This window comes from Rhinatrema bivittatum, chromosome 4 (assembly GCF_901001135.1).
Source record: "Rhinatrema bivittatum chromosome 4, aRhiBiv1.1, whole genome shotgun sequence".
NCBI classification, from domain to species: Eukaryota; Metazoa; Chordata; class Amphibia; order Gymnophiona; family Rhinatrematidae; genus Rhinatrema; species Rhinatrema bivittatum.
The window spans coordinates 416,090,998-416,116,457 of NC_042618.1; the positions used below are offsets into that span (position 1 = coordinate 416,090,998).

A 25,460-nucleotide genomic window follows, 5' to 3' on the forward strand; every position below is an offset into this window, starting at 1 on the left:
AACGTGTCCATATATCACAGTTATTATTTCTATATTTTTCATTTTCAAAGTTTTTCCATTTATTTAAATGTATTAAACGCCTAACGCAAAGGTCTAGGCGATTTACAACGTACCGTACATACATAATATCATTAAAACAATAACATGACAAACAAAACAAAAACAAAAGTCATCAAGTTTCATAGAAACCATAATCTCAACATTATTATGCCAACACATGATATAGGAGTAAGCAGACAAAAAAATGATTCAAATAGCCCTTACAAAAAGGTCTAAGCATATGTCAAGGTCATGCATTCTAAAATATACTAAAGACACGCTGGAGCAGAAACTCTTTCAGCAGCCTCTTGAATTTCTTTACGATATCCAGGGAGCGCAAGTCAGATGGAATATGATTCCATAAAAATGGAGCAACAATTGAAAATGATGTCTCTCTTGTATATACTAAACGAGCTTGCCGCACAGAGGGAATATCAAGCAGATTTAATTGAGAGGATCTTAAACGCTTAATTGGTTTATAAATGCATTTGCCCAATAAGAACCATCTGAATTAAGAAGCTTAAACACAGTCATTACAATTTTAAATTCAATGCGTTCCCGCACCGGTAACCAATTTAATCTACAAAGAATTGGTGAGATATGTTCGGTCCGTTTCGTATGAGAAACCAGCCGGGCAGCAGCATTTAATAGAAGTTGCAAAGGTTGCAACGTGGTCTTAGGTAACCCTACAAATAGACTGTTGCAATAATCTAGATGTGGAAACATTACAGCCCGAACTACAGTCAGAAAATCGTGATCATAAAGAAAATGCCTTAAACCAGCCATCAATCGAAGCTTGATAAAACCAGTTTTAATGACCGCTCTAATCTGTGGTTCGAAAGACAGGGACGCATCGAGCAAGATTCCCAGATTCTTCAAGGGCTCGGTAATGGGAAATGAGATGTTATCAATATCAATAGCCTCTTGATAGGATTTAGTATGGGGAGAATGAATTAACAGTATTTCAGTTTTCTTAGTATTTAAAGACAATTTGTTTTGTTTTAACCAATGCTATGTAATAACACAGACACAACTGATGTAATAACACAGACACAACTGATGTGTGCGTATGCAAAATAAAACTTTTTTTTTGTTTTTGTTAACTGTTACTGATCAGTATATTATTTGCCACACATTATTCATTTTGCTATTTATCTATATCTGTGTGCTGTTTACTCCGGGGGGTCCTTTGCTTTCACAATATAATTTACTGTGGAGTTCAATATTATGCACAACTGATGTGTGCATATGCAAAATAAAAAGGGTTTTTTTTGTTAACTGTTATTGATCAGTATATTATTTGGCACACATTCTTTTTGCCATAACACATCAATGACATAAACACATTAAAATGTTTTTTTTAAACAGACATTTTAATATAATGCATTTATTTTCCAATTCCCAGTTATCTACCTGTTTGAAACACTGTCAAGAGCTTTCATTGATCTAAATAGCCAAACTGGGATTTTGCTGTACCCAGCAAATGTGCTAAGACGATAAGGGAATCTCTTGTTTTAAAGCATATTCTGGTTTTCTTTCAGGCAGAGCACTTTCCATAAAGGCTGGCTTATTTTTCTTGGATGCAAAGGGAAGTCAATTAAAAAAAAAAAAAAAAAAGGGGTGGTAGATGGATGAAGAGGACAGGTGTGGTTTATGCAGTTAGCAAGGAAATTTTAGAAGAGAAATCCTGTGTCAAGAAGCAAACAGAATGAAAAAAAAAAAAAAGTCCTTTCACCTGAAAGCCAAGAGCAGTTGGGAGGGGAGGCTGGAGAGGCGCTGGGGATTTAAATATCTTCCCAGTCATTGGTTACAGGGGGTGCAGGGGCTGGTGGAGATGCAGCATAGGTTTAACTGACTTTTACCAAAACGGTATGTTTGTGTGTGTGTGACACTTGGGGGAATGTAGCAGAAAAGGCAGGGCTCGGGAAGGAGAGGGAAGTACAGGAAGAAGACAGGAAAATAAAGAGAGGAGAACAAGCGAACCAACATTTCTGGGAACCTCTCCAGATGCTTTCCCCCCCCCCCCTCGCTTTCTCTCTGCTGCTTTTGTAAACCATTTCTATCTTCCATCCCCCAAAAGTGCTTCAGAAGAGAGAAGGATAAAAATAAGCTGCAGAAGACCGGGGACTGGTGGTTAAACGAAAGTGACCCAGCAAAAGTTGCCAAGCGCCTTCTCAAGCCGGAGCCTCGGTCCTTCCAAATTCCGGAGCATGTTTGCACAAAAAAGGTAAAACTCGGTTGTTCTCCCTCTCCAGGGTAGTGTATCGTATCTTCTTTATTGCTTAAGCCTACTTCTGTTGAAAACTAAAAGTAGACAGCTCGAACCGGGGCTAAAGAAGCAGAGCGTCCTAGCACAGGAAGGGTAGGAAGGAAACTTCACAGGAACGGGGAGTTAAGGGGCTGAAATAGTTGGCAGGTAAGTGACTGACAAGTGTCCCTCTCCCACCTAGATTTCACGTGGCTTTATTCAGGCGGCAGGGGGAGTACATCTTGTAAACACCACGGCAGCAGCTTGCAAGGACCTGGCACTTACAAGAAGACACTCTCATGTAGGATTGCAGAAAGGTGGAAAAGAAACTCCACTGACTTTTCTTCTACAGCTATTTCTCAGACTGCAAGAGATCCCCAAACGAAAGAAAGATAGTCCAGGTTTTTGTCCCGTGATGCTTTATTTAGTATTTCAGTTTATATACTGACAGAAACACATGTGCCTGCTATGCAAGTACCTTAAATAGGAATCTCCACTCTTATACAAACCTTCTGTTTTCTGACCTAGGAGCTTCACATTTTTTTTCCATCAAAATAATATGCAAACAGGGACCAGCAACCTCCTTCAAATATTAGACTTGTTAAAACAATTGCATCTTTTTGTATACTCCTTTTCTCCCCAAACTAGTAGCAAAGCAAACACTAACATCTTCTCTCTGTTTGTGGTCTGTCCCGTGTCTACCAGTTACAAGTGTTTTTTTTCCTCCTATCTCTTTCACCCTTCACCCCATTCATCTTTTTGCAGATTCATGTAACAAGCCAGGAGCATAATGTAATCTAATCTAATCTGGAGTTTCTTTACTATCTTTCTGGTCCAGCAAGGACCTCCCATGCATAATTAGAATTGAAAGCCACCGGTACCTCCCATGCTCTTTTGGCAGACTTATTCCTTCAAGATCTCTTTGGCAGGTCAGCGTGGTTTGAGGGGGTGGGGGGCTGGACTGGAGGTAGCAGATGCATCCGATTCTGCAGCTTGAAAGGAAGAAGACAGTTCTGAGCGTTTCTAACATGAGGAACTTAGCCTCAGAGCTTCATACAGCTACGATTAGGACAGGTTAGTAATGTATGCCATTAAAGTATCCCAGGGCTTCTGAGCTGGTGGGCTAGAGAAAGATTGCATGCCTCAGAGAAAAATAGCATGCAAAACATAGCTATTCACAATTTAACAGAGAAACAAAAAACACGTCACTGAGATTTAGTTAATTTTTTGGAAAAAAAAAAGTTTTTCAAATCCAATTTTGTATGTAGTCTATATATGCGGTAATAGTTAATGAGCTGCTTTGCAAGATTTTGCATCGCAGTAGCTCGTTAAGCAATGATTTGAATAATATTTAACACGTGGAAAACTAAATTATAAAACTTTATTCACTGTGAAGGCAAAAATCTTTGCAAATGGTGCTTCCTGTACTAAAACCTCAAATAGTACGTATAATGACAAATATTATAATGCGCACTGCTTCGGGTTTTAGCGTGTGCACCGCCATTTGCAAAGGTTTTCGCTTGTTAGTACATCATCCTCAAAGTTTGCTAATTCTGAAGGGAGAGAGTTAACTTTTTTATCCTGGAAACAAAAAGTGAATGTTACAATAAAGTTTTTCTTGTGGTAATCTTGTCCATCTAAATCCAGGCAGGATCCTTCCACAAGGTACATCATCTGCATATCAAACTATATCATAGGACAAGTTAGGATAGACTTCAGTGCAGGGAAAAATTGTGGAAACTATTCTAAAGAATAAAATCACAGAACATATAGAAAGGCATGGTTTAATGGGACACAGCCAGCATGGATTTACCCAAGGGAAGTCTTGCCTCACAAAGCTGCTACATATTTTGAAGGGGTGAATAAACATGTGGACAAAGGTGAACCAGTAGATGTGGTGTATTTGGATTTTATTAAGGGGTTTGAAAAAGTCCCGCATGAGAGGCTCCTAAGAAAATTAAAAAGTCATGGGCTAGGAGGCGATGTCCTTTTGTGGATTACAAACTGGTTAAAAGACAGGAAACAGAGAGTAGAATTAAATGGTCTGTTTTCACAGTAGAAAAAAGATAAACAGTGGAGTGCCTCAGTGGACCGGTGCTTTTTAAAATATATATAAAAAGTCTAGAAAGGGTTACGACGGGTGAGGTGCTGAAATTTGCAGAGGACACAAAATTATTCAGAGTAGTTAAATCACAAGCGGATTGTGATAAAATGCAGGAAGACCTTGAGAGACTGGAAGCGTGGGCATCTATATGGCAAATGAAATTTAATGTGGACACGTGGAAGGTGATGCATGTAGAGAAAAACCACCCTGGCTGTAGTTACACAATGTTAGGTTCCATATTAGGATTTACCTCTCTGGAAAAATATCTGGGTATCATAGTTGATATTAGATACTACGCTGAATAATTTTGTCATCTGCAAATTTCATCACCTTACTCGTCGTTATACACCTTTTCAGATCATTTATAAATATATTAAAAAGCACCTGACCAAGTACAGTATGCTGTGGTGGTCAAAAAAAGCAAACAATGTTAGGAATTATTAGGAAGGGAATGGTGAGTAAAATGGAAAATTTCATAATGCCTCTATATCGCTCCATGGTGAGACCACACCTTGAGTACTGTGTGCTATTCTGGTCACTGCATTTCAAAAAAGATATAGTTGCATTGGAGAAAGTACAGAGAAAGGCGACCAAAATGATAAAGGGGATGGAACAGCTCCCCTATGAGGAAAGGTTAAAGAGGTTAGGGCTGTTTAGCTTGGAGAAGAGATGGCTGAGGGGGGATATGATAGCGGTCTACAAAATCATGAAAGGACTTAATGGGTAAATGTGAATTGGTTATTTACTCTTTCAGATAATATAAGGATTAAGGGGCCCTCCATGAAGTTAAAAAGTTGCACATTTAAAACAAAGAAAATTCTTTTTCACTCAGCTTGCAGTTAAGCTCTGGAATTCATTGCCAGAGAATGTGGTTAAGGAACTTAGTGTAGCTGAGCTTAAAAAAGATTTGGATAAGTTCCTGGAGGAGATCTTTAAACTGCTATTAATCAATAGGGAATAACCGCTGCTTGTTGCCAGCATTAGTAGCTTGGGATCTATTTAATGTTTAGGTACTTGCTAGGTACTTCTTACTCGGATTGGCCCCTGTTGGAAACAGGATGCTGGGCTTGATGGACCCTTAGTCTGACTCAGTATAGCATGTCTTATTTCTTATGAATAGAAACTGATGAATGAACATGCGGTACTCATAAAATAGAAAATGTACAAGAGCTCTATCACATTTTTACCTGAAAGGAATTAAAGTCAGAAGATTATCACATCATCTGCTCTGGAACCAGATTTTGGGATCTGGCAGTAACCTTTCCTCTGAGGTCAATGACAATACACACTATGGGGTAGATTTTCCACATGGACGTGTCGATTTTCTACCATCTGCATTTGTATGTGCGGGCGGTGCATGCAAGGGGGGGCGGGATTTTTGCAATAACAGCATGGCAACGCATTCAGGCCTTCTCCAGTTTCCTCCCAGTCTGCTCCAATTAAGGAACAGACTGGGAGGGAACTTCCCTACCTCCCCCCAATCATACTCCCTCCCTCTTCCCCTCTCCTCCCCACCCCCTAAACTTTTTTCCCTTGGTTTGACAACTTACTTCAGCCCCTCCCTGCCCAGAACACGACCCCATCCTGCCTCTTCTGAGTAGCCAGACACTTGCACACTTACCGGCCTTTACACGCCCAAGTGTTGGGCTTCCTGGAAGAGGCGGGCTGGAGGGCATGTTCTGGACGGGGAGGGGGCAGGCCGGGACAGCACTATTGGAAAATTCGCCCGGCACGCAAGGCCCGGCCACGCGCGAAAAGGCTGGATTTATATGATCTTTTATTAGTGCTCTTGACCAATGGTGGATTTAACCAGTCCTGCTGCTTGCATCCTTTAAAGGACTAATAACGCCTGCAGTCTTCTGTATAACAGAGATAGAAAAAAGTGTTGGTAACTACCAATGAGTTCCCTTAGAGTGCTGAAAGCTCTACCTGTGATCTCAACAATGACCTAAAGTGGTCCATGGTAAATGTTGAGGGAGGGTGACCTTTTCACTGTCACGCTGAGCAGAGAGCTGCTGACATTAGGTGAAGCTTTCAAAATGCTGATTCGGGACTGCATGACCATGGCAGAGGTTAAAAGGGATGGATTTTACCATCCTTGTGCTCACAGGTTGCATAAAGGCGCATGTGGCCTGGTCTTTTCCAGCCTGTGTGACCTGAGTGAGGATCAGTCTTTGTTCAGACATCGCAGACTCTCCCTTGTCAGGAGTACATCCCATGGTTGAAGCGTTGCTAAATGCCCATTCCTCTGATAGGTGCAACTTGCTGCTCTCACAGATCAGATTGCCTGTCTTCAGATGCACATCTCTGATTTTATGTATTTATTATTTTAGTTTTGTCTTGTTCATTTTTATATAGAAAAAGTTTGTGGGGTACCATTAGAAGGGGCAATCTTTGGACTGTCCATGCTAGGTCAAAGCCCAGGGGTACTTTATACGTGCGGACTATGCACCAGATTTCAAAGGGAAATACATGCTGTAGGTACAAAGTACCCATGGACTTTTGCACTTGCTTTTTGTGTGAGTAGACTTTGTACAGAAAATAACCCACATAGACTTGAAAATACAATCTATGTGCATTATTATTATTATTATTATTACTATTACAAGACTTGTTAAATTGTTACTCACTCTCCTACTTGCATACTCAGAGTGAGTAACAGGGCTAGCTGACAAATTTACATATACAGATAAAAATTTTCAAAATAGATAAACATAATACATAGGAGCTAAGCATAGCATAAAGAGCTACATAAAAATACAAAATAAATAATCATAATACATAATATCTAGGCAGCACATAGACATATAAGTATGTATGAGGAGGTGCTAGGATGGCCATGGGGATGTTTCGATGGGTGGATATAAAGATGAGAAGGAGATCAGTGCTGGTGTCTAAAAGGGGTAGGCCTGGTTATTGTCTGATCTTACCTAAAACACGCCCCTGGAGATGCAGCCAGAAGTGTTGTGAAACACCGCATGCACTTTTAGGCATGAACTTCACTGCATGTACTTGAAGCAGGACAACTTTCAGATAACCCATTTACACAAGTAAAGTGTAAATGACTTTGAAATGTGTCTTTCCTATAATGCAGGGAGGGGGAGGGGTTAATTTACATGGATAAAAGGACTGTGGGAGCTGAGATGAGGGAAAAGGGAAGAACAAGGCTGGAGAATGACTATGACAGATGGATGAAAAAAGAAAGCATATGTCTGCGGGGAAAAGATAAGAGAGGACAAAGCTGCAGAAGTGCGACATGCATTTCATGAGCCGCCCATAAAGCTTTGCAAAAGGATTTTCTGGCATCGCACCTGTGCCATGAGAGACTCAACATATTTGTGTGTACTGCAGAACATACTTTAGGAATGCCAGAGACAATAATGAGGGAAGGGAGAGTCACCAAAGATATATGCTGAAAAAAGTGCAAAAAGTGGAATCTAAATCTAAATAAATAAATAAATGTGTAATAAATAGGAAACCATACAGAGCATCTCTGCCAGGTAAGCTTCGCTCTCATGCTAGCAGGCTACGTGATGAGATATTCTTTGTTACATATCGTATCCTATTCTGTTCCGGCCTGCACGAGAAGGAGGAGGTGGCTAGAAGGGACACTGCCGTGCGCTGCAGGGAGGCATGGAAGCCGGATTGCTGTCACTGCAGCTTAACCCTTGACAGATCACTTAAGCCAAGTAGGATCTCTGACTCCATAGTTTAGGGATTTTAACTCCTGCCCAGTCCTTTATCCTGGGCTACGACTTTCACTTTTTTAATTCCCTCTTCCCTCTCCTTTGCTCATATACAAATGCCATCTCCTACTGTACAGTGAAACCCGTCACAGACCAGAGACAGGGAGGAGAATAGTTCCCCACTCTCTCTAGACCAGTGCTATCCAGTCCTTGAGGCTACAAACAGGTTACATTTTCAGGATCACATTTTCAGGATACCCCCTATTGAATATGCATGAAGCGTATTTGCATGCAACTGAGGCAGTGTACACGAAACTCTATCTCATGCATATTCATTAGGTATATCCTGAAAATCTGACCGGTTTGCGGCCCTCAAGTACTGGAAATGAACACCACTGCTCCAGACTAAACACTTTTCTAAGATAGCTCTTGAGAACCCTAAGGCAAGGTTTCTTAAACCTGTCCTGGGGACCCCAGAGCCAGTCAGGTTTTCAGGATATCCAGAACAAGTATGTATGAGATAAACTTGCATACATTGGAAATCCTGTACGCACTAATTTATCTCATGCATGCTGCGTGGAAATACCCTGAAAAGTGACTGTCTGAGGGGTCCCTGCGGCAGATTTCGGAAGCCATGGCCTGCGTTGATCGTGAATTCGAGTCACCCATAGAGTGATACAAGTCATTCCTTGTTAGTCTATAAGGCCAGAGCAGAGGTGATGACACCCTGCACTACATCAGCTTTTCCACTCCCATGATTATCTCACCCTTTCTTTACTCCCATTCTGGCCTTCTGGGCTTTTAATAGTGAGAGATGCCAACCTCAGAGCCCTCTGATTCCCTAGGCTCAGTTGTTGCATGTTAATGTTTGCTGGGGAAAATGTCAGTATGGAAAAGAACCATTCACATCTGAAAGGGGCACTGATCAGTCTGAAGCCTGCGTCTGCAGAAATAACTTTCCAACAAGGAGTGGTGCAAAGCTCCTCTGACAGTAAGACCACATTATCTGTTCTGTTGAATATCCAACAATAAGGCATAGGACATAAGGGAAACAGATCCCATAACACAGGTCTACTGCTGTCAGAAACACATCTTAACAAGAGCAGAACTGTGGACCTGAAACAAAGTGAGGATACCACCAGGAGCTGTTTTTTTTTTTTGCAAGGGTAGTGTGAAGAGGAAAAAATTATCTCTTTCTTTCTTTGGGTCAATTAACAACTGAGAGAATTAAGCCGCCCTGGGTCATGAAGGGTAAAGGGATCTCAGATGGATGCACACCCCAAACAAATAATATATCCCACTTTGATGTTGCAAGGAATTTCAGTATATTAAATACTAAATTGTAAAGGACATACTGAACTTGTAAAACTGCTTCTCATGCTTTCAGTCAGGCATTTTTGAATATTGAGACATACTGTAGTTTAAATATCCCGCAGCTATTTATAATTCAGTGCATCAATAGAGCTTTCAGCCTCACTTATGACAGATGCCTCTCTCAGTCTGAACGCCTTTCTTCCTTTCTTTCCTTGAACTGTACTAACAACTTGTGTAACATGACTAATAATCTCTAGTAGAGTTTCATAGTCTCAGATCAGGCCCTACCATGCACTGTCATTTTTTTTTTTCCTAGAAGGGATTTCATGTTGCTCAAGGGGTATAGGGAATGGATAGTGGCTGTTTTTGAAAGACTGAAGCATATAAGGGCATGGTTTAGGAAGCTGAGGTCTCTGTTTTCAAAGATTTTTGCCTTTGGCACAGGATAGGAAAACATGTTCAAAACAGTGTCTCTGGTCTTTTGTTCATCTGGAAATCAGCGTTTTAGTTAAAAGACCCTAATAGAGAAACCAGTTGAACATACCTTACTATCGCTACTGCTGGGCTGTTTAGATGTGGCTCCTCTGAATACTGCTTTAACCTCTGCTCTTGGATACCGGATTTTCTGTAGGTTGTGCTATCTTTTGTTGGGCTGATATAAGAATCACCCAAACATGGACATGAGCTTTTGAGACCACATAGGAGCCTTCTTGATGTGTTGATCCAACAAGAATATTACAGTCTGCCAAACCCAGCTTGTTATAATTCGCTACTCTTGAATGCTGGTAACAACTGTGTCTGCCAGGCGGCTGTGGGTGGTGGTGGTGAATTCATACTTAACTAATGTAAGGACCCATCAAACGTGACAGGCAAACGAGGCATGTATGCACATATACTCACTCCCGCAGTCTCCCCCTGCCGCCGGGAATGTGCCGTGTCTCAGCCTCAGCATGAATGCACGCATGCTTTTTGAAGCAAGCAAAAGTACACGCATTGGTACGCTGCGAGCATAGTTTATGCCTACAGAGAGACCAGAAACTTCTGCAGTACGTTTTACACACATGCCTATGTTCCCACTCATGGGAAACACAAAGAGAATTGATGACTTTCCATTCCTCGAGAAAATCATTTTTTTCCCTATTTCTTCATCAATTAAAGTTATTAAGGCACAATTTTGGGTGAGATACTAAATGGACATGTCAAAGAAATTAAATCAATCACAAATACAGCACAAGTATGCTGTTTGGAGCAGGACACACATATTGACAACACACAAATGTAGCAAATTATATAATGGAGAGAGTTTATATTTGATAAACCTGTTATATTTTCATTGCGACATGCTCTAGTTTATATAATACATACATAAGGATCTATGTACAAAAGGTCTGCTCCCACTTTCTCTTCATGGGAAATGCTTAGAGGCCAATATTCAGCCAGACAGAGAATGGATAAGTTTGCTGGATCAAGTTATTTGGCTGATTTATACTGGATATTCAGCACCACTGAATATACTCAACTACTGGGAAGTTAACCAGCTAACTTTAGGTCTGCTTTCAGGTAGTCCTAACGCTATCCAGTTAACTTAAATCCACCTCCAGAACACCCCTGGAATGCCTCCAGGTTGTCTGGATATGTTTTATCCAGCTGACTACTTAGATGGATAATCCAGAGGCATTCAGTAAGCAGGAAATTTGAAATCCTGCTATTTATCTGGCTAAGTCTCAAATTTAATTGGACAAATGCGCTGAATATTGATCTCTTAGGGCCTCAAGTTTAATACCGGATACTCCATCTTATTTGAGAGACTAACCAGCCAATGGAGCAGACAAATCAACCAACTACACATTTATTGTACTGCATGTTATGGCACTCAGAGACTTGTCTATATCTGCTGGGATGTGCTTTCATTAGAAAGAATATAGAAACAAATGGCATTTTTTTCTATATTCGTTTCATTTTGTTTTAAAATGTCAGCATTGCTCCTCCCCTACAAGTGAAACAAACAAACAAACAAATAAAGCTCCCTGGACTCCCCTTTTCCTTTCTTCTCTCATATCTTACCTCATGCTGGTCAAGAAGGGGGCAGGAGCGATCTCCAAGTTGCTTCTGTCCCGCTGGTGCCACAATTCAAAATAACACTGGCCATGGGCCAGCCAGTGCCATTTTGAATTAGGGTACCAGCAGGGTAGGAGCAAATGGGAATCCCTCCTGCCCCCTTTTTGACCCAGGATGAGGTAAGATATGGAAGTTTAGGAAGAGGAACGAGGAGAACACCTAAAGGGTATTTTTTTTTTAGGATAGGTTTGAATTTTGTTTTTACTGATTGCAGCCAATGTGTGCAGTAAAATGTTTTTGTACTATAAAATAATTTGCACTAAAATGAAATGAATTGAAAAAAAAGTAAAATAACAAAAGAAAATTAAATCCCCCTCTCAGTGAAATAAAAAATAAACAAAACAGGAAAGAAAACTCTTGTATAGCCCTAATATCTACAGTGAATTCTTACTTATGATCACCATATGATAAATGCCATATAGGGGCCTTTGGTACATGCTCAATATAACATGCTATGTAATAAGTCCTTAATGTGCACACTAAGATGATCTTGCATCACATTAGTGTGTGAGTATTAAAACCAGTGTTACCACATATAAATGATGAAGTGTCATATCCAAATGAGTTCTCAGTGGGCCCTTGTTATGCTTTTCCGTATAGATGGCCCATCAGTTACAGAACATAAGAACATAAGAACATGCCATACTGGGTCAGACCAAGGGTCCATCAACCCCAGCATCCTGTTTCCAACAGTGGCCAATCCAGGCCATAAGAACCTGGCAAGTACCCAAAAACTAAGTCTATTCCATGTTACCGTTGCTAGTAATAGCAGTGGTTATTATCTAAGTCAACTTAATTAATAGCAGGTAATGGACTTCTCCTCCAAGAACTTATCCAATTCTCTTTTAAACACAGCTATACTAACTGCACTAACCACATCTTCTGGCAACAAATTCCAGAATTTAATTGTGCGTTGAGTGAAAAAGAACTTTCTCCGATTAGTTTAAATGTGCCACATGCTAATTTCATGGAGTGCCCCCTAGTCTTTTTATTATCCGAAAGAGTAAAATACCGATTTACATCTACTCATTCTAGACCTCTCATGATTTTAAACACCTCTATCATATCCCCCCTCAGCCGTTTCTTCTCCAAGCTGAAAAGTCCTAACCTCTTTAGTCATTCCTCATAGGGGAGCTGTTCCATTCCCTTTATCATTTTGGTCGCCCTTCTCTGTACCTTCTCCATCGCAATTATATCTTTTTTGAGATGTGGCGACCAGAATTGTACACAGTATTCAAGGTGCAGTCTCACCATGGAGCGATACAGAGGCATTATGACATTTTCCATTTTATTCACCATTCCCTTTCTAATAATTCCCAACATTCTGTTTCTTTTTTGACTGCCACAGCACATTGAACCGACGATTTCAATGTGTTATCCACTATGACTCCTAGATCTCTTTCTTGGGTAGTAGCACCTAATATGGAACCTAATATTGTGTAACTATAGCATGGGTTATTTTTCCCTATATGCATCACCTTGCACTTGTCCACATTAAATTTCATCTGCCATTTTGATGCCCAATTTTCCAGCCTCACAAGGTCTTCCTGCAATTTATCACAATCTGCTTGTGATTTAACTACTCTGAACAATTTTGTATCATCTGCAAATTTGATTACCTCACTCGTCATATTTCTTTCCAGATCATTTATAAATATATTGAAAAGTACGGGTCCCAATAAAGATCCCTGAGGCACTCCACTGCCCACTCCCTTCCACTGAGAAAATTGTCCATTTAATTCTACTCTCTGTTTCCTGTCTTTTAGCCAGTTTGCAATCCAGGAAAGGACATCGCCACCTATCCCATGACTTTTTATTTTTCCTAGAAGCCTCTCATGAGGAACTTTGTCAAATGCCTTCTGAAAATCCAAGTACACTACATCTGCAGGTTCACCTTTATCCACATGTTTATTAACTCCTTCAAAAAAGTGAAGCAGATTTGTGAGGCAAGACTTCCTTGGGTAAAGCCATGCTGACTTTGTTCCATTAAAGCATGTCTTTCTATATGTTCTGTGATTTTGATGTTTAGAATACTTTCAACTATTTTTCCTGGCACTGAAGTCAGGCTAACCGGTCTGTAGTTTCCTGGATCACCCCTGGAGCCCTTTTTTAATATGGGGGTTACATTAGCTATCCTCCAGTCTTCAGGTACAATGGATGATTTTAATGACAGGTTACAAATTTTTACTAATAGGTCTGAAATTTCATTTTTTAGTTCCTTCAGAACTCTGGGGTGGATACTATCCGGTCCAGGTGATGTACTACTCTTAAGTTTGTCAATCAGGTCTACCACATCTTCTAAGTTCACCGTGATTTGGTTCAGTCCATCTGAATCATTACCCATGAAAACCTTCTCCAGTACGGGTGCAGGATGGTGGCAAGATTTTATCTACAAAACCATTGCTTAAAATAGTTGAGGTATCTACAGCATCAGAGCAAATCTGATGCTTTGCTACACTTATTTGTTTTATTTTATGTTAAAAGATTTATATCCCATACAATCCCATGTGCTTGGCAGGTTACAACAGTACATGTATAATAAAAACATATATCAAATATTGATAAAAACGCACTAAAAGAGCTACAGGCAACCATGGAAAGGTATAGGCCCAGAGGCAATATGTTCCATGGCTACTGATCTATGTTATAATATCACTGCCCCATTCAAGGCCCACAAATAAACAAAAATGACTAGAGATGATGAAATCCAAAGGTATGGAAGGGCCCCAGCAGTTCTGTAGCACATTATTCCACTGTGAGGTCCCGTTTCCACCTTACTCCCATGAGCAGCTCTCATAAGTCTAGGCTGCTAAACGTGCAGGAGAACAGAGAACTGGAGGAGCGAACCTACCTGTGCCGGTCTGGTGTGCTACTGGAGGCAGCTATTGGGGGCTAGAAATTAATCTAATGTCCTGTTCCATCATCACTTGTAAACAAAGACTGCTTACTAACCAAAAGCGGAAAAGAGCTCCAGCCTCACACTGTAGGTTTTATAGCAGATTAAGAGTGGCGACTGGCACATCTTAAAGCCACATAATCCTATCCATGCAGAGACGCTTGGCATCCAGTGAAAACGGAGTTGTGAGAGAGCACAAACGGAGGCGTAAGGGGAAATCCTCCTCCTGCCGGAATCGAACACTGGTTGTTCATGAAATGTTTAGTGTTGTTTAGATGTAAAGCGGGTGATTCATTCCTTTTTTTTTTTTTTTTTTTTTAATCCTTGGATGATGTAGGAATCCTGTAAACATTACTCACGTTGTTTTACATTAAATTCAGCTGGAATGAAACTATTTAAAAATGGATTTGCACACCATTTATAATTGCTCTTTATTAACTCCATGTAGATGAAAAACAATTAAGCATTATGGCCAGGTGTAGCAACTCCATAACCTTCCCTTTGCAGTTTTTACTACTTTGTCCTTTTTTTTTTTTTATAAGCTCTCACATCCTTTCTTACATTCTGCTCTCATCCCTTCTCATTCTGGTTTCCTTTCTCCATGCCAGCTTTCTATTATCTATTAAAAGATGGCAGGAATGTCTTTAACCTTGACTGGATACCATCTGAGACCTTCTTCTGAGCCAAACCTCACATAGTCTCAGTGTGATACAATGTGAGACCTCAGTGTTAGAACAGGCAGTGAGATGCGATGAGCAGCGCTTCCTGGTCTGGTTTCTAAAAATGGACCAGTTAAAATAAATACTCCAAGTGGGCAGCGACCTGGGCTCTGAGAATCTATTGGTCACTGACTTGTGGTATTTCTCTCTGCTTCTTGTCTCATCTGCGGTCAAAGCCCCAGTTGGCTACTGCTTCAACAGCTCTAGTTTATTGGTTCAGCCAAGGACAGGTCAGGCAAGAGAAGAGGGGGCAGGCCAGAGACATCACTGCCCAAATTTCTCAGAGCCTAGTCAGTCACTTAACTAGAGCTCTAATATTGACTTAGGGATGATAAGTTTGATACAGCTGCATGAGCGCACATGTAGGCACGTATGCCAGTTCACGCCAAAGAACATGGCCAAATTATAACATACGCGTGTATATGCCCACATGATAGAAAATAGGCTGTACGTGTGTACCTGTGCGCACTGTATTATATGGATGCACACATGTGCACGCAAATGCCGCCTCTACCTCGTAGATGGGGGGATTTTAGTAGACACGTGTGCCAAGCAATCACCGGTTTTCCCCAGTTTGTTCCCAGTTCGCCCAGGTAATTAGCCTCTCTTTTACCCTGTTAGCCCCTACCCTTAAAGCCCTGCTGACTAGCCTAGTTGTTTTTGTTCCTGGACTTTCACACCATCCATAGGAGAAGTAAAGTTACGCGGTAGGACCTGGTGCACAGATTTCATTGAGAAATTTAGGAATGCCCATGCCCCGCCAGATCACGCCCATGCTCTGGCCTTTTCTGCAAGCAGGTTTGTGTGTGCAATACCCAAAGATATGCACGTATTTGCGCGCTTTTTAAAAATCTGTGTGGCGCGCCAGCCCAACTTCTGCATCCATCTCCAGGCTTTGGCACCTCAAGGACTTTTAAAATTCACCCCTTTACCAGGGGAAATGTTTTAGCTTTGCATCTTCCTCTCCACCTCCTGCTTACTGTAAAATAAAAGGTGTATACTGAGACAGGGGAAAGGTGAAGTTTATGGGCCTGCAGCAAGGGAAAATAACTTCCATCTAACTTTATGTAATGAGCTACTAGATTGCCCCTTTGGGCAGCATGAACATTGTCCTATAAAGGTGAACATTGCCATATTGAGCAGGTGTTTTGGACACATATTGATGAATTTAGAATGACAGATTTTATTACTTTTTATTTCATATTTGCTTTATAGTAACTCATTACATAGGATGGATGTTAAAAAGGGTCTAGTTAGATAACTTTAGACCCCAGCCTTTGAAAAATCTCTGCAGCAGAGCGGTTATATAGAGCCTCCTATTTTCACCAGGATGGTAATATTAAAAGGCATTTATGAGATAAAGCAGTGTCCTTACCTACAATAATGCTGTCTGCTAAAATCGCCTGCCAGATATGTACAAGGTGTTCGCGTGTATTTTTCCCCTTATATTGGAGAGGCGTTCAGGTGGGGCGGAGTCTGGGTGGGAATTGTGCTCATGCACATACCTTTTAATTTTGAAAAGCCACGCATAAGTTCCTCCAGAGGAAGCTACCCGCACACCTTAGCAAGTGGAAATGTAGATGGGTAATTTTCCTGGGCTAATTGTCAAAACAAAAGGAAGTGCATACGTTCATTTTGAAAATGAATGTAGCCCTGCGGGGAGAAAGTAACCACTGACTTTACACCGGCTGAAATGTACTCTCTAGGTGGCTATAGCATGTGCAGGAACTGCAGGATTAGATCTAGCTATCTATATTGTAGCTGGCTAAATGTAGGATCATGTTATTTATTTTTAAACATTTTTAATCTGCCCTCTCCAGTACTTCGGGGCAGGGAACAAAAGATACATATACAATTAAAAAACAGACAGTTAGAACAACAAAACATATTCATAAACTAAACAAAGGTACATTTCAATAAACAACAGCAAGCAGCACGGGAACTGCCTAAAAAATAAGACAATGGAAGGAGAAGTTTAGGTGTCGGCTCATGCATTCAAAAGTTTTATGAGCTTTTTTAAAAGGTCTTGAGTCTGGAATGTTGCGAGTCTTGGTTGCTAGAGAATTCCACAGTTTAGGGCTGGCCAAGAAAAATGCTCTTTCATGAGTTTCTGCCAGATGTGTCAGCTGAGGGAAGGGGATGTCAAGAAGATTCTGATTGGCAGACATGAGCGTATATAATGGCGTGTAGCCGCAGTTCAAGGGGAGTTAATGTTATGAAATAGGTTGTGAATTGTAATAGCCAATTTGCATTCACTGCGAGCTGAAATTGGAAGCCAATGTAGTATTTATTTGAAGAGTTTTATATACCGTTATTCGGAAAGTATGTGGAGAATAGGGGTGATATGATCTTGTATTTTGTCCCCAGTGAGAACCTGGGCTGCAGAATTTTGAATCATTTGAAGTGGCCTAAATGTAATTTGTGGAAAAGCAGTGTAAAGTGCATTACAATAAGTCAAGTCTTGAAAAAATAAGAGATTGAAAAATGATGCGAAAATCATTTGGGTTAAGCAGAGGTCAGAGATGTCATAACATGCAAAGGGAATGTACTATGGTTTTAATATTTGGTCTAGGGTCAATAGTGACACCTAGATTCCGTACTGTGTCTCAGAAATGGGTATCGTGCGGCTAAGCGTCTTATTGAAATGTAGCCCATGGAATACTAAGAAGTACGCTGATATCATTGGGGCTTATAGAGAACCTCTCGGGATGCAGAAGATGATCTGGCTGGGCATTCTTCATACCAAATAAAGAATGTTTTACCCAAGATACTCGCATCACAGTCAGTAAAAAGGCAGAAACAAATATTTCTTATCCTAAGTTAGTGGTCACCTTTAAGCACTAATTCTCAGAGCTGCAGCCAAAATCATAAGATTGCACATAAGCCGAAGTTGAAACACTTGTAATAGAAGCCACAGTCCGCACCAAAGGGTTACTGCTTTTACTAGCAAACAAAACTAAGCTAAATCCATAGAAGGGTTTACTCACACTGATCATGACGTGATCCTATTACACAAGTGGTAAAATCTTTGACATAGGCCATTCTCCAGTGGTAGAACTACTGCCACATGGTTAGTAGTTATTGTGTAACTTTATTTTACCAAGCTCTGGTGACCTCCTCGTGTGTTCTACTGCAGTGTTATAACATTTTCAGTTGAAAGTTGTACATACTGTAAGAAAGTAATCAATGTTAACTTAGAGGTTTTTTTAAAGGCCTTTGAAAATTGCTACAATATATACTATTGAATTGTTAATAGGTTTTACACATGTTAAAGGGCACTTAATGCATGTAAATGGGCTTTTGAAAATTTCTACGATAGTATGTTACATTTTCCTTTGAAAATTACCTCTACAGTGTATACTGTAAGTTCCATATGTGCAACATCAGAATGCTGAGTATATACATTATCGGGCAGATTTTAAACGCCCGGTGCATGTAAATCCCGAGGTTTAAGCGAGTGGGTGGGCCTTATGCGCGCCGACCAAATTTTAAAACGGGCCCAGCCACACGCATAAACCCCGGTACGCGAATAAGTGCCAGGCCCTGAAAAGGGGACGGGATGGGGCAGGGAGGGGCAGGACAGACAGAGGCTGGCCGGGACGGCAGCCATTAGCCGCTGACCTGGGGAAGCGCACGCCGGCAGCAACTAACAAAATATAAAAAAAGAAGTAAGGCAGATTAGATTTAGTGGGTGGGGAGGAGAGGGGAAGGGAGGCTAGGCAGGGGGTTAGGGAACTGGGGAAATGCCTATTGTGTCGCCACGCGGACTTGCATAAGTACACACCCCCCTTGTGTGTGCTGCATACCCATGTGTGCGCGGATTATAAAATCCGGTGTGCATGTGCGTGCGGCCACCCGATTTTAGAACATGCACGTGGTGGCGCACGCATGTTACAAAATTGGGGCGTCCATGTGTGCATGCCGGGAAGCGCGCACACATGGACATGCGCACACATGTGTTAAAATCTACCCCTATGGGGGCAATTTCCACTAAGCTAAATAACGGCAAGGCAGGCACACAGGTAATTTTGTTCCCATTCAAGGGATATCGTGCAAGTAAAAAGAAAGCGCAAATCTGTGAGTTGGAAGTGGAATATTTAGGCTTCCAAATACGTGGAGGAACCCGTTGCCTGGGAATTTCTCGCACCAGTTCAATAAGAGGTCAACCTGTACCCACTTGTAAGAAGGAACTTCGAGCGTTCCTTGGAGCTGCAGGATACTGTAGACTGTGGATTGCTAACTATGCAGTTATTGCCCAACCTCTGTACGACAAGTTGCGGGGCAAAGAATCAGAGTCTCAAAATTTTCAAAGGGGAACTATCCATGTGTTTTTCCCCATTGCACCTGTGGATAGAGTTAGGCAGGGGAAACTACATAACCTCTATTGAAAATGTAGTTTTCTCCTCTGACCAAGCTATGTCCCTGGAAAGGTGTTTCACTAGGTGGCTAAGCCGTTCTATGCTAGAACACTTTGAAAATTGCACTTAATAAGATTTATACATAATACCTATCTAATATACACAGCTTGCTGCAGCTGGGCGTGGTAGTGGGCTTCAATTGACTGATCGCTCGTTGGCTCAGACAGACATGCCATGACAAGAAAAGCAAGACAAGAGCTTGACTTACAAGGGAACAGTCTGCATTGATCAGTATGTGTCATATAGTTCACTTATTTGAATTAAGAAGCATAATGCTAGTGGAGGCAGAATCCACCATAGCAGGCTGAGTAAGAGAAGCCCTTTCTCTCCCTGCTGTTGGAGCTGAATGGAAGACCTGACACTTCCTCCAGTGCTCTAAGTTATGCCTGGCACACCGATCCGCATCCCCCAGTTTCAACTATGCATAATAAACTATGGAAGATTAATTGTAAAGGTTTGCCTAACAACTCGCGGTTCTCCCATGCAACATGAGCCTTTCTACCCTGGCTCACAAAGATTGGGAGCGCAATGGGTTTTACTGGAACTGATGGGCGTCAGATGCTTATACTTTCTGGAATGAGAGGAGCTATGGGTAAAACATATTACTTTCACTCCTTATATTATTATTTAGTCAAATACCTCACAGAACCAAGAAAGCTGCAACAGCAAGGCAAAAGGAGCAAAGGTAGCAGTTACAGAGAAGGAGCCATTGAAAAACACTTACAAGAATTTGTATAAGCCATGCTATCTCAGTTGCAAAATATGCTTAATATATACAGTTTTCAACGTACTGAAATATTGCTGACAGCAACAAGAACTTAAACAGATGCCATACATAGTTTGAATCTGCAAAGCAATGAAGCATGAGAAAAAAATCCCTGGATCGGCCCAATGGCTCCGTGGCCCAGCTATAGCTCCTTGGGCCAGCTAGGGCTGAGAATGCGGCAGAGGAAGTGTTCATAGTCCCTGAAAGTGTGTATGGGCACAGGGGAAGGAGGGTAAAGGAGTCTCAGCCATTGCACAGGGCAGACACCATTTTGGCCAGATTCGGGGCACGTGTGTACTGCATTACAGAGATAGCTGGAACTATGGATTCTGGCTGAGGACTGTCACTGCGATGACTCGGCTGTATGAGTGGCGGTTTAACAATATGGAAGAAAATCCCCAGGTGGTGTGAGTGAAGGATCGTGGGCCTTTAGCATCACTAGCAGCTGGTAACGAAACTGCTGCCCGGCTAATAAACTAAAAACCCATGTGTAATACTGTTTCTTTTTAATGACCCAAACTGACATTTCAAGTCAGAATCTGAGCTATTGACTTCTTACAGAGAAAGTCAAAATAGTGGCAGTTAGGAAGGGGTACTAGTGCTCACTGCTTATTATAATCAAGAGTGTGAAGGGTTGCTGAGAATATAAAAATGATGAATGTCCCCAGAAGGTCACAGGGTTAAGTTAGTAAAAAGGGGACCACTGCCCACCATTGTTAAACAACACAATGCCACGACAGAGTTGCAATCCCATGAAGTGTGAAGGGGCTGAAGAAACAGTCCATTTTGAAGAGGGATCCAGACGTGATTGATGTTTGGGGAAGGAACAGACCTTGCTTGGAAACAAAGCCATGGCATTCCTCTGTGGAGGGATTTCTTTCCTCTTCTGCTGGTCAAACTCTTTCTTCTAAAGTGAAATAAGGCGGTTTTATAGACACAACAACATTTTTGCAGGATGTCTAGAGATGTGATAGGAGATTTAGACTTTCTCTTTCTTCTCTGTTGCTTGTTTTCTTAGTAACCCATGTAAATTATGTTTTGTTCTGTTTAGCAGATCACTGTGCATATAAGTGTAAAGGAGTAATTAGACATTGCTGACTCAATCTGGATTAAGTTGGAACCCTCACCTACACAGTGGTTTTGAATAAGCAAAGCTGGACGGGGACAGGCCCCAAACTGGGCGAGATAAATTCTGTCATTTAGAGCTTGACTTGGACAAATCTAGATCAATGGAAGCTTGAGCTGAGTCTCCAAATTCACCCAGGTTTGAAATGTATTGATCTGGATTGCAGTGAACATTCACAAAGGTGCACCTGCAATGTGAAGATTGACACTATCTTCAAATACTTAAAATAATTCAAATCTGCCCAGTTTGCATATATTGGAACCCGTCTGGGTAAATCTAGAGTTTTCTTAAAAATTATAACACAGACTTGAACCAAGTTGGAGAAAATTCACCTATTCTGAATTATGACACTACACAGAAAAGAAAATGACATGGCAATATTCATGATAGATTCATACTGTAAGTTTCTAATTTTCATTTCAGTAAATATGAGCTGTACTGAGTCACTCAGACCTAAATGGCACAAGGCAAAATGTAAAACCAGAGAAATTTAAAAAAAATCAATAGTAGCAGGGGCAGAATAATGAGATTCCAATAACTGGTATTTAATTTCCTGACAGTATTTCACTTGCAATCTTTGATTAAATGCAAAAAACACTTGCAGGATAGAACTGAAATCAGGTGCTATTCGTATCAAAACTGGTAAATGTGACTGAAACCTTGTGTTCAAGACAAGATTGAATGAATATTCATAACTTTTAGTAAATAGACCAGACCATGCCATGTGACTTAGAACCCTTCTGCAGACCTTGACTCATGAATTACGATCTGCCTGGCAATCTATGAAAAGCCGCACCATGCAGGCAGATAAGAATAGAATTTGAAGTAATTATGGCACAGCAGCCACTAGACCACATAATTTGACAAAGCATATATGGTTAAAAGATCTTTTGACTATAGAAAATATAAGAACAATTACAACTATTAAGAAATATGTGAATTAGAATGGATTAAAATTTCACAAATTGGTCAATGGCTTTTAATAGCACCTGTTCTGGATCAGACAGACATCCGAGTTTGCCATCCAGGCAGATAAACTTTCTTTCCAATCAGTCCTCAAGACAAAGATTCTTTAAGTTTGAAATTATTTATTGTACAGGTAGATTCTACTTACAATTGTTGCATCTCAAATGTAAGCACCAAGACAAAGGTCTTTGGTAACTGGAGACAGGGTAGCAGGAGGGAGAAGAAGGTCTCTTGAGTTGCAGGAGTTAGTTTATGGTGGAGGTAGGGAGCTTGAGGGATATGAGACTGATTTAGTCTTCAGAAGAAAGCAGTAAAAAAGAAGGTAAAAACTCGATCGTTTCAGGGAGTTTTACAGAGCGCTGCTGACTCTGAAGCCCACATGGGCAAGACTGGGCTCTCGTTGAGAGTTGCTAAAGGAAACGCCTCCACAAGCTGGGGGCAGGGGGGCAAGGTCCAATGGCAGCAAGCCTAAGAACCATGTGATGCAGGGAAGCATGAAGGGCAGTCCCTTGAACCTATAAGGCCCCTAGGAAAACTCAAGTTAGATTGAGGGGCATTCAAACTCTTCCGATAGTGAGAGAAAACGGAGGGGGGAGGGAGGTTTTCTTAAGGGCAAAGGCTCCTCTTAAAGGCAAGGCTCACAGACTTTTATAATGGGTTACAAAAAGTGTTTCAGTATCAAGAATCCTCAGAAGGAAGGACTGCACTAAACACAGTTAAACTACAGTATATACAGATACAAACATGTACCCCCTGCTGGGGACAGAACAGCACCATCAGGCAAAAAAATCTGGTATAAAAAAAAATCACAAAATCATTAGCTGGAAGGTTTGTGGGCCAAGATCTACAAATCATAACTCTTGATTTGTATTTCTTAGATGAGTGTCACTTAGAAAGGCTCTCCCATTCTTCTGGCCTTGTGATCTCCATGTATTTACTCATTAAATAAATCTAACAGGTCTGCTACTCAGGTTAATTAGTCATACAAGTTCTCCACCTCAAAGGTTCATAACTACCTTCTTGTTTCTTCCAGGTCTCAATGATGAAAGGGTGGATCCCGCTATTCATGGTGCTACACACTGTGCTCATCTCCCCTAGAGAAGTTACCGCACAGCAAGGTAAGAGAGAACTGTCAGACGTTCCTTTCCTGCTCCTCATGACCAGGGGGGCCTCAGGAGCTTAGGGAGAGCAGCATCAGTAGTGATTTTCTGCCAGGATCACCAACCAGGAAACCATTTGAACTTGCTTCCTTTCCCCCTTCGGGAAAATGTGGAAGGTGGATGGCCACCAGTTGACCTGACCCCGCTACCTTTTCTTTTCTTTCTTTTTTTTTTTCTTTTTTAAGAAAATTAACCAATGTGGAGCTTTAACCATGGGGCCCATTCAAGTAGGAAAACAAAGTTCTTGAGTTTGACCCATCAGAAAGTTTCACTGAAAAGGAGGGCGACATTTGGCCAACTGAAACAATACAAGACAGGCCCTTCAGGTACATATACAGCCCCAGGCAAAAGGCCCAGCAAAAATGTGATTCTTGGGACATGCTTGAATTAATACGGAAACATGTTGAGGACAAATTTCAAAGGGATTTACCCAGGTAGATTGTCTTGGTTGACAACTTTCCTCCTCACAGTGGCTAAAAGTATGTGCAGGCTCTCACATTGCATGTACTTTTAGCAGGATTATAAGCAGGCATTGGTGGGGGGGGGGGGAGGGGGTTTGGATCAGGGGAGGAAAATAATGCACACATAGATTTTAATTTCAGAACTATATGTTTTATTTATTTATGTATTTACATATTCTTATACCCCACAGTGCTAAATAATTAATCAGTGCAGCTTACTTAGGAGATAGAGCAACTTTTAAACTAGAACAAAGGAGAAAGCCAACAGTCGCTCAGCAATGCATGGTTTGGAGGGAGGTATCTTCAAAGGATACTAATGATGCATTAGAATTAGGGCATCCCGACAGTGAGGTTCCAATAATAAGAAAAGTAGCCCAAGTGCCTGTAACTAAAAACTCACCTGAGCTAAAAAAATCCGAATTTATCCCTATCAATTAAAAAGCAGAATGAAAATACAAACAAAAAACAAACTTTGAAATGTTTGTATGCCAATGCCAGAAGTCTAAGAAGTAAGATGGGAGAATTAGAATGTATAGCAGTAAATGATGATATAGACTTAACTGGCATCTCAGAGACATGGTGGAAGGAGGATAACCGATGGGAGAGGAGCATCCGGGAGGCGGTGTGATGCTTTTTGTCCAGGATGACATAGAGTCCAACATGATAAACATCCTGCATGAGCTATATGCACAATCAAATCTTTATAGGTAGAAATCCCTTGTGTGTTGAGGAAGACTATAGTGAAAGGAGTATACTACCGTCCACCTGGTCAAGATGGTGAGACAGACAGTGAAATGCTAAGAGAAATTAGGGAAGCTAACCAAATTGGTAGTGCAGTAATAATGGGAGATTTCAATTACCCCAGTATTGGCTGGGTAAATGTATCATTGGGACATGCTAGAGAGATAAAGTTCCTGGATGGAATAAATGACATTTTTATTGAGCATTTGGTTCAGGAACCGATGAGAAAGGGAGCAATTTTAGATCTAATTCTCAGTGGAGTACAGGATTTGGTGAGAGAGGTAATGGTGGTGGAGCCGCTTAGCAATAGTGATCATAATATGATCAAATTTGAATTAATGACTGGAAGGGGGACAGTAAGCAAATCCACGGCTCTCATGCTAAACTTTCAAAAGGGAAACTTTGATAAAATGAGAAAAAAACTAGAAAAAAATTGAAAGGAGCAGCTACAAAGGTAAAAAGTGTGCAAAAGGTGTGGACATTGTTAAAAAAATACCATTCTAAAAGCACAGTCCAGATGTATTCCACACATTAAGAAAGGTGGAAGGAAGGCAAAATGATTACGGGCATGGTTAAAAGGTGAGGTGAAAGAGGTTATTTTTGCCAAAAGATCTTCATTCAAAATTTGGAAGAAGGATCCAACAGAAGAAAATAGGATAAAGCATAAGCATTGGCAATATAAATGTAAGACATTGATA

The 25,460-nt window shown here is 41.0% G+C and overlaps 1 protein-coding gene across 1 annotated transcript in view; it reads left to right on the forward strand.

Annotated features, from left to right (window-relative positions):
* The first annotated feature begins 1,936 nt into the window (after positions 1 to 1,936).
* Positions 1,937 to 25,460, forward strand: part of COL7A1 (collagen type VII alpha 1 chain) — a 350,074-nt gene continuing 326,550 nt past the window's right edge. The window contains exons 1-2 of the mRNA XM_029597520.1: positions 1,937 to 2,266; positions 23,434 to 23,518. Coding sequence (XP_029453380.1) covers positions 23,440 to 23,518 — 79 coding nt within the window. The 5' untranslated portion in view covers positions 1,937 to 2,266; positions 23,434 to 23,439. The remainder of the gene's footprint in view (positions 2,267 to 23,433; positions 23,519 to 25,460) is intronic.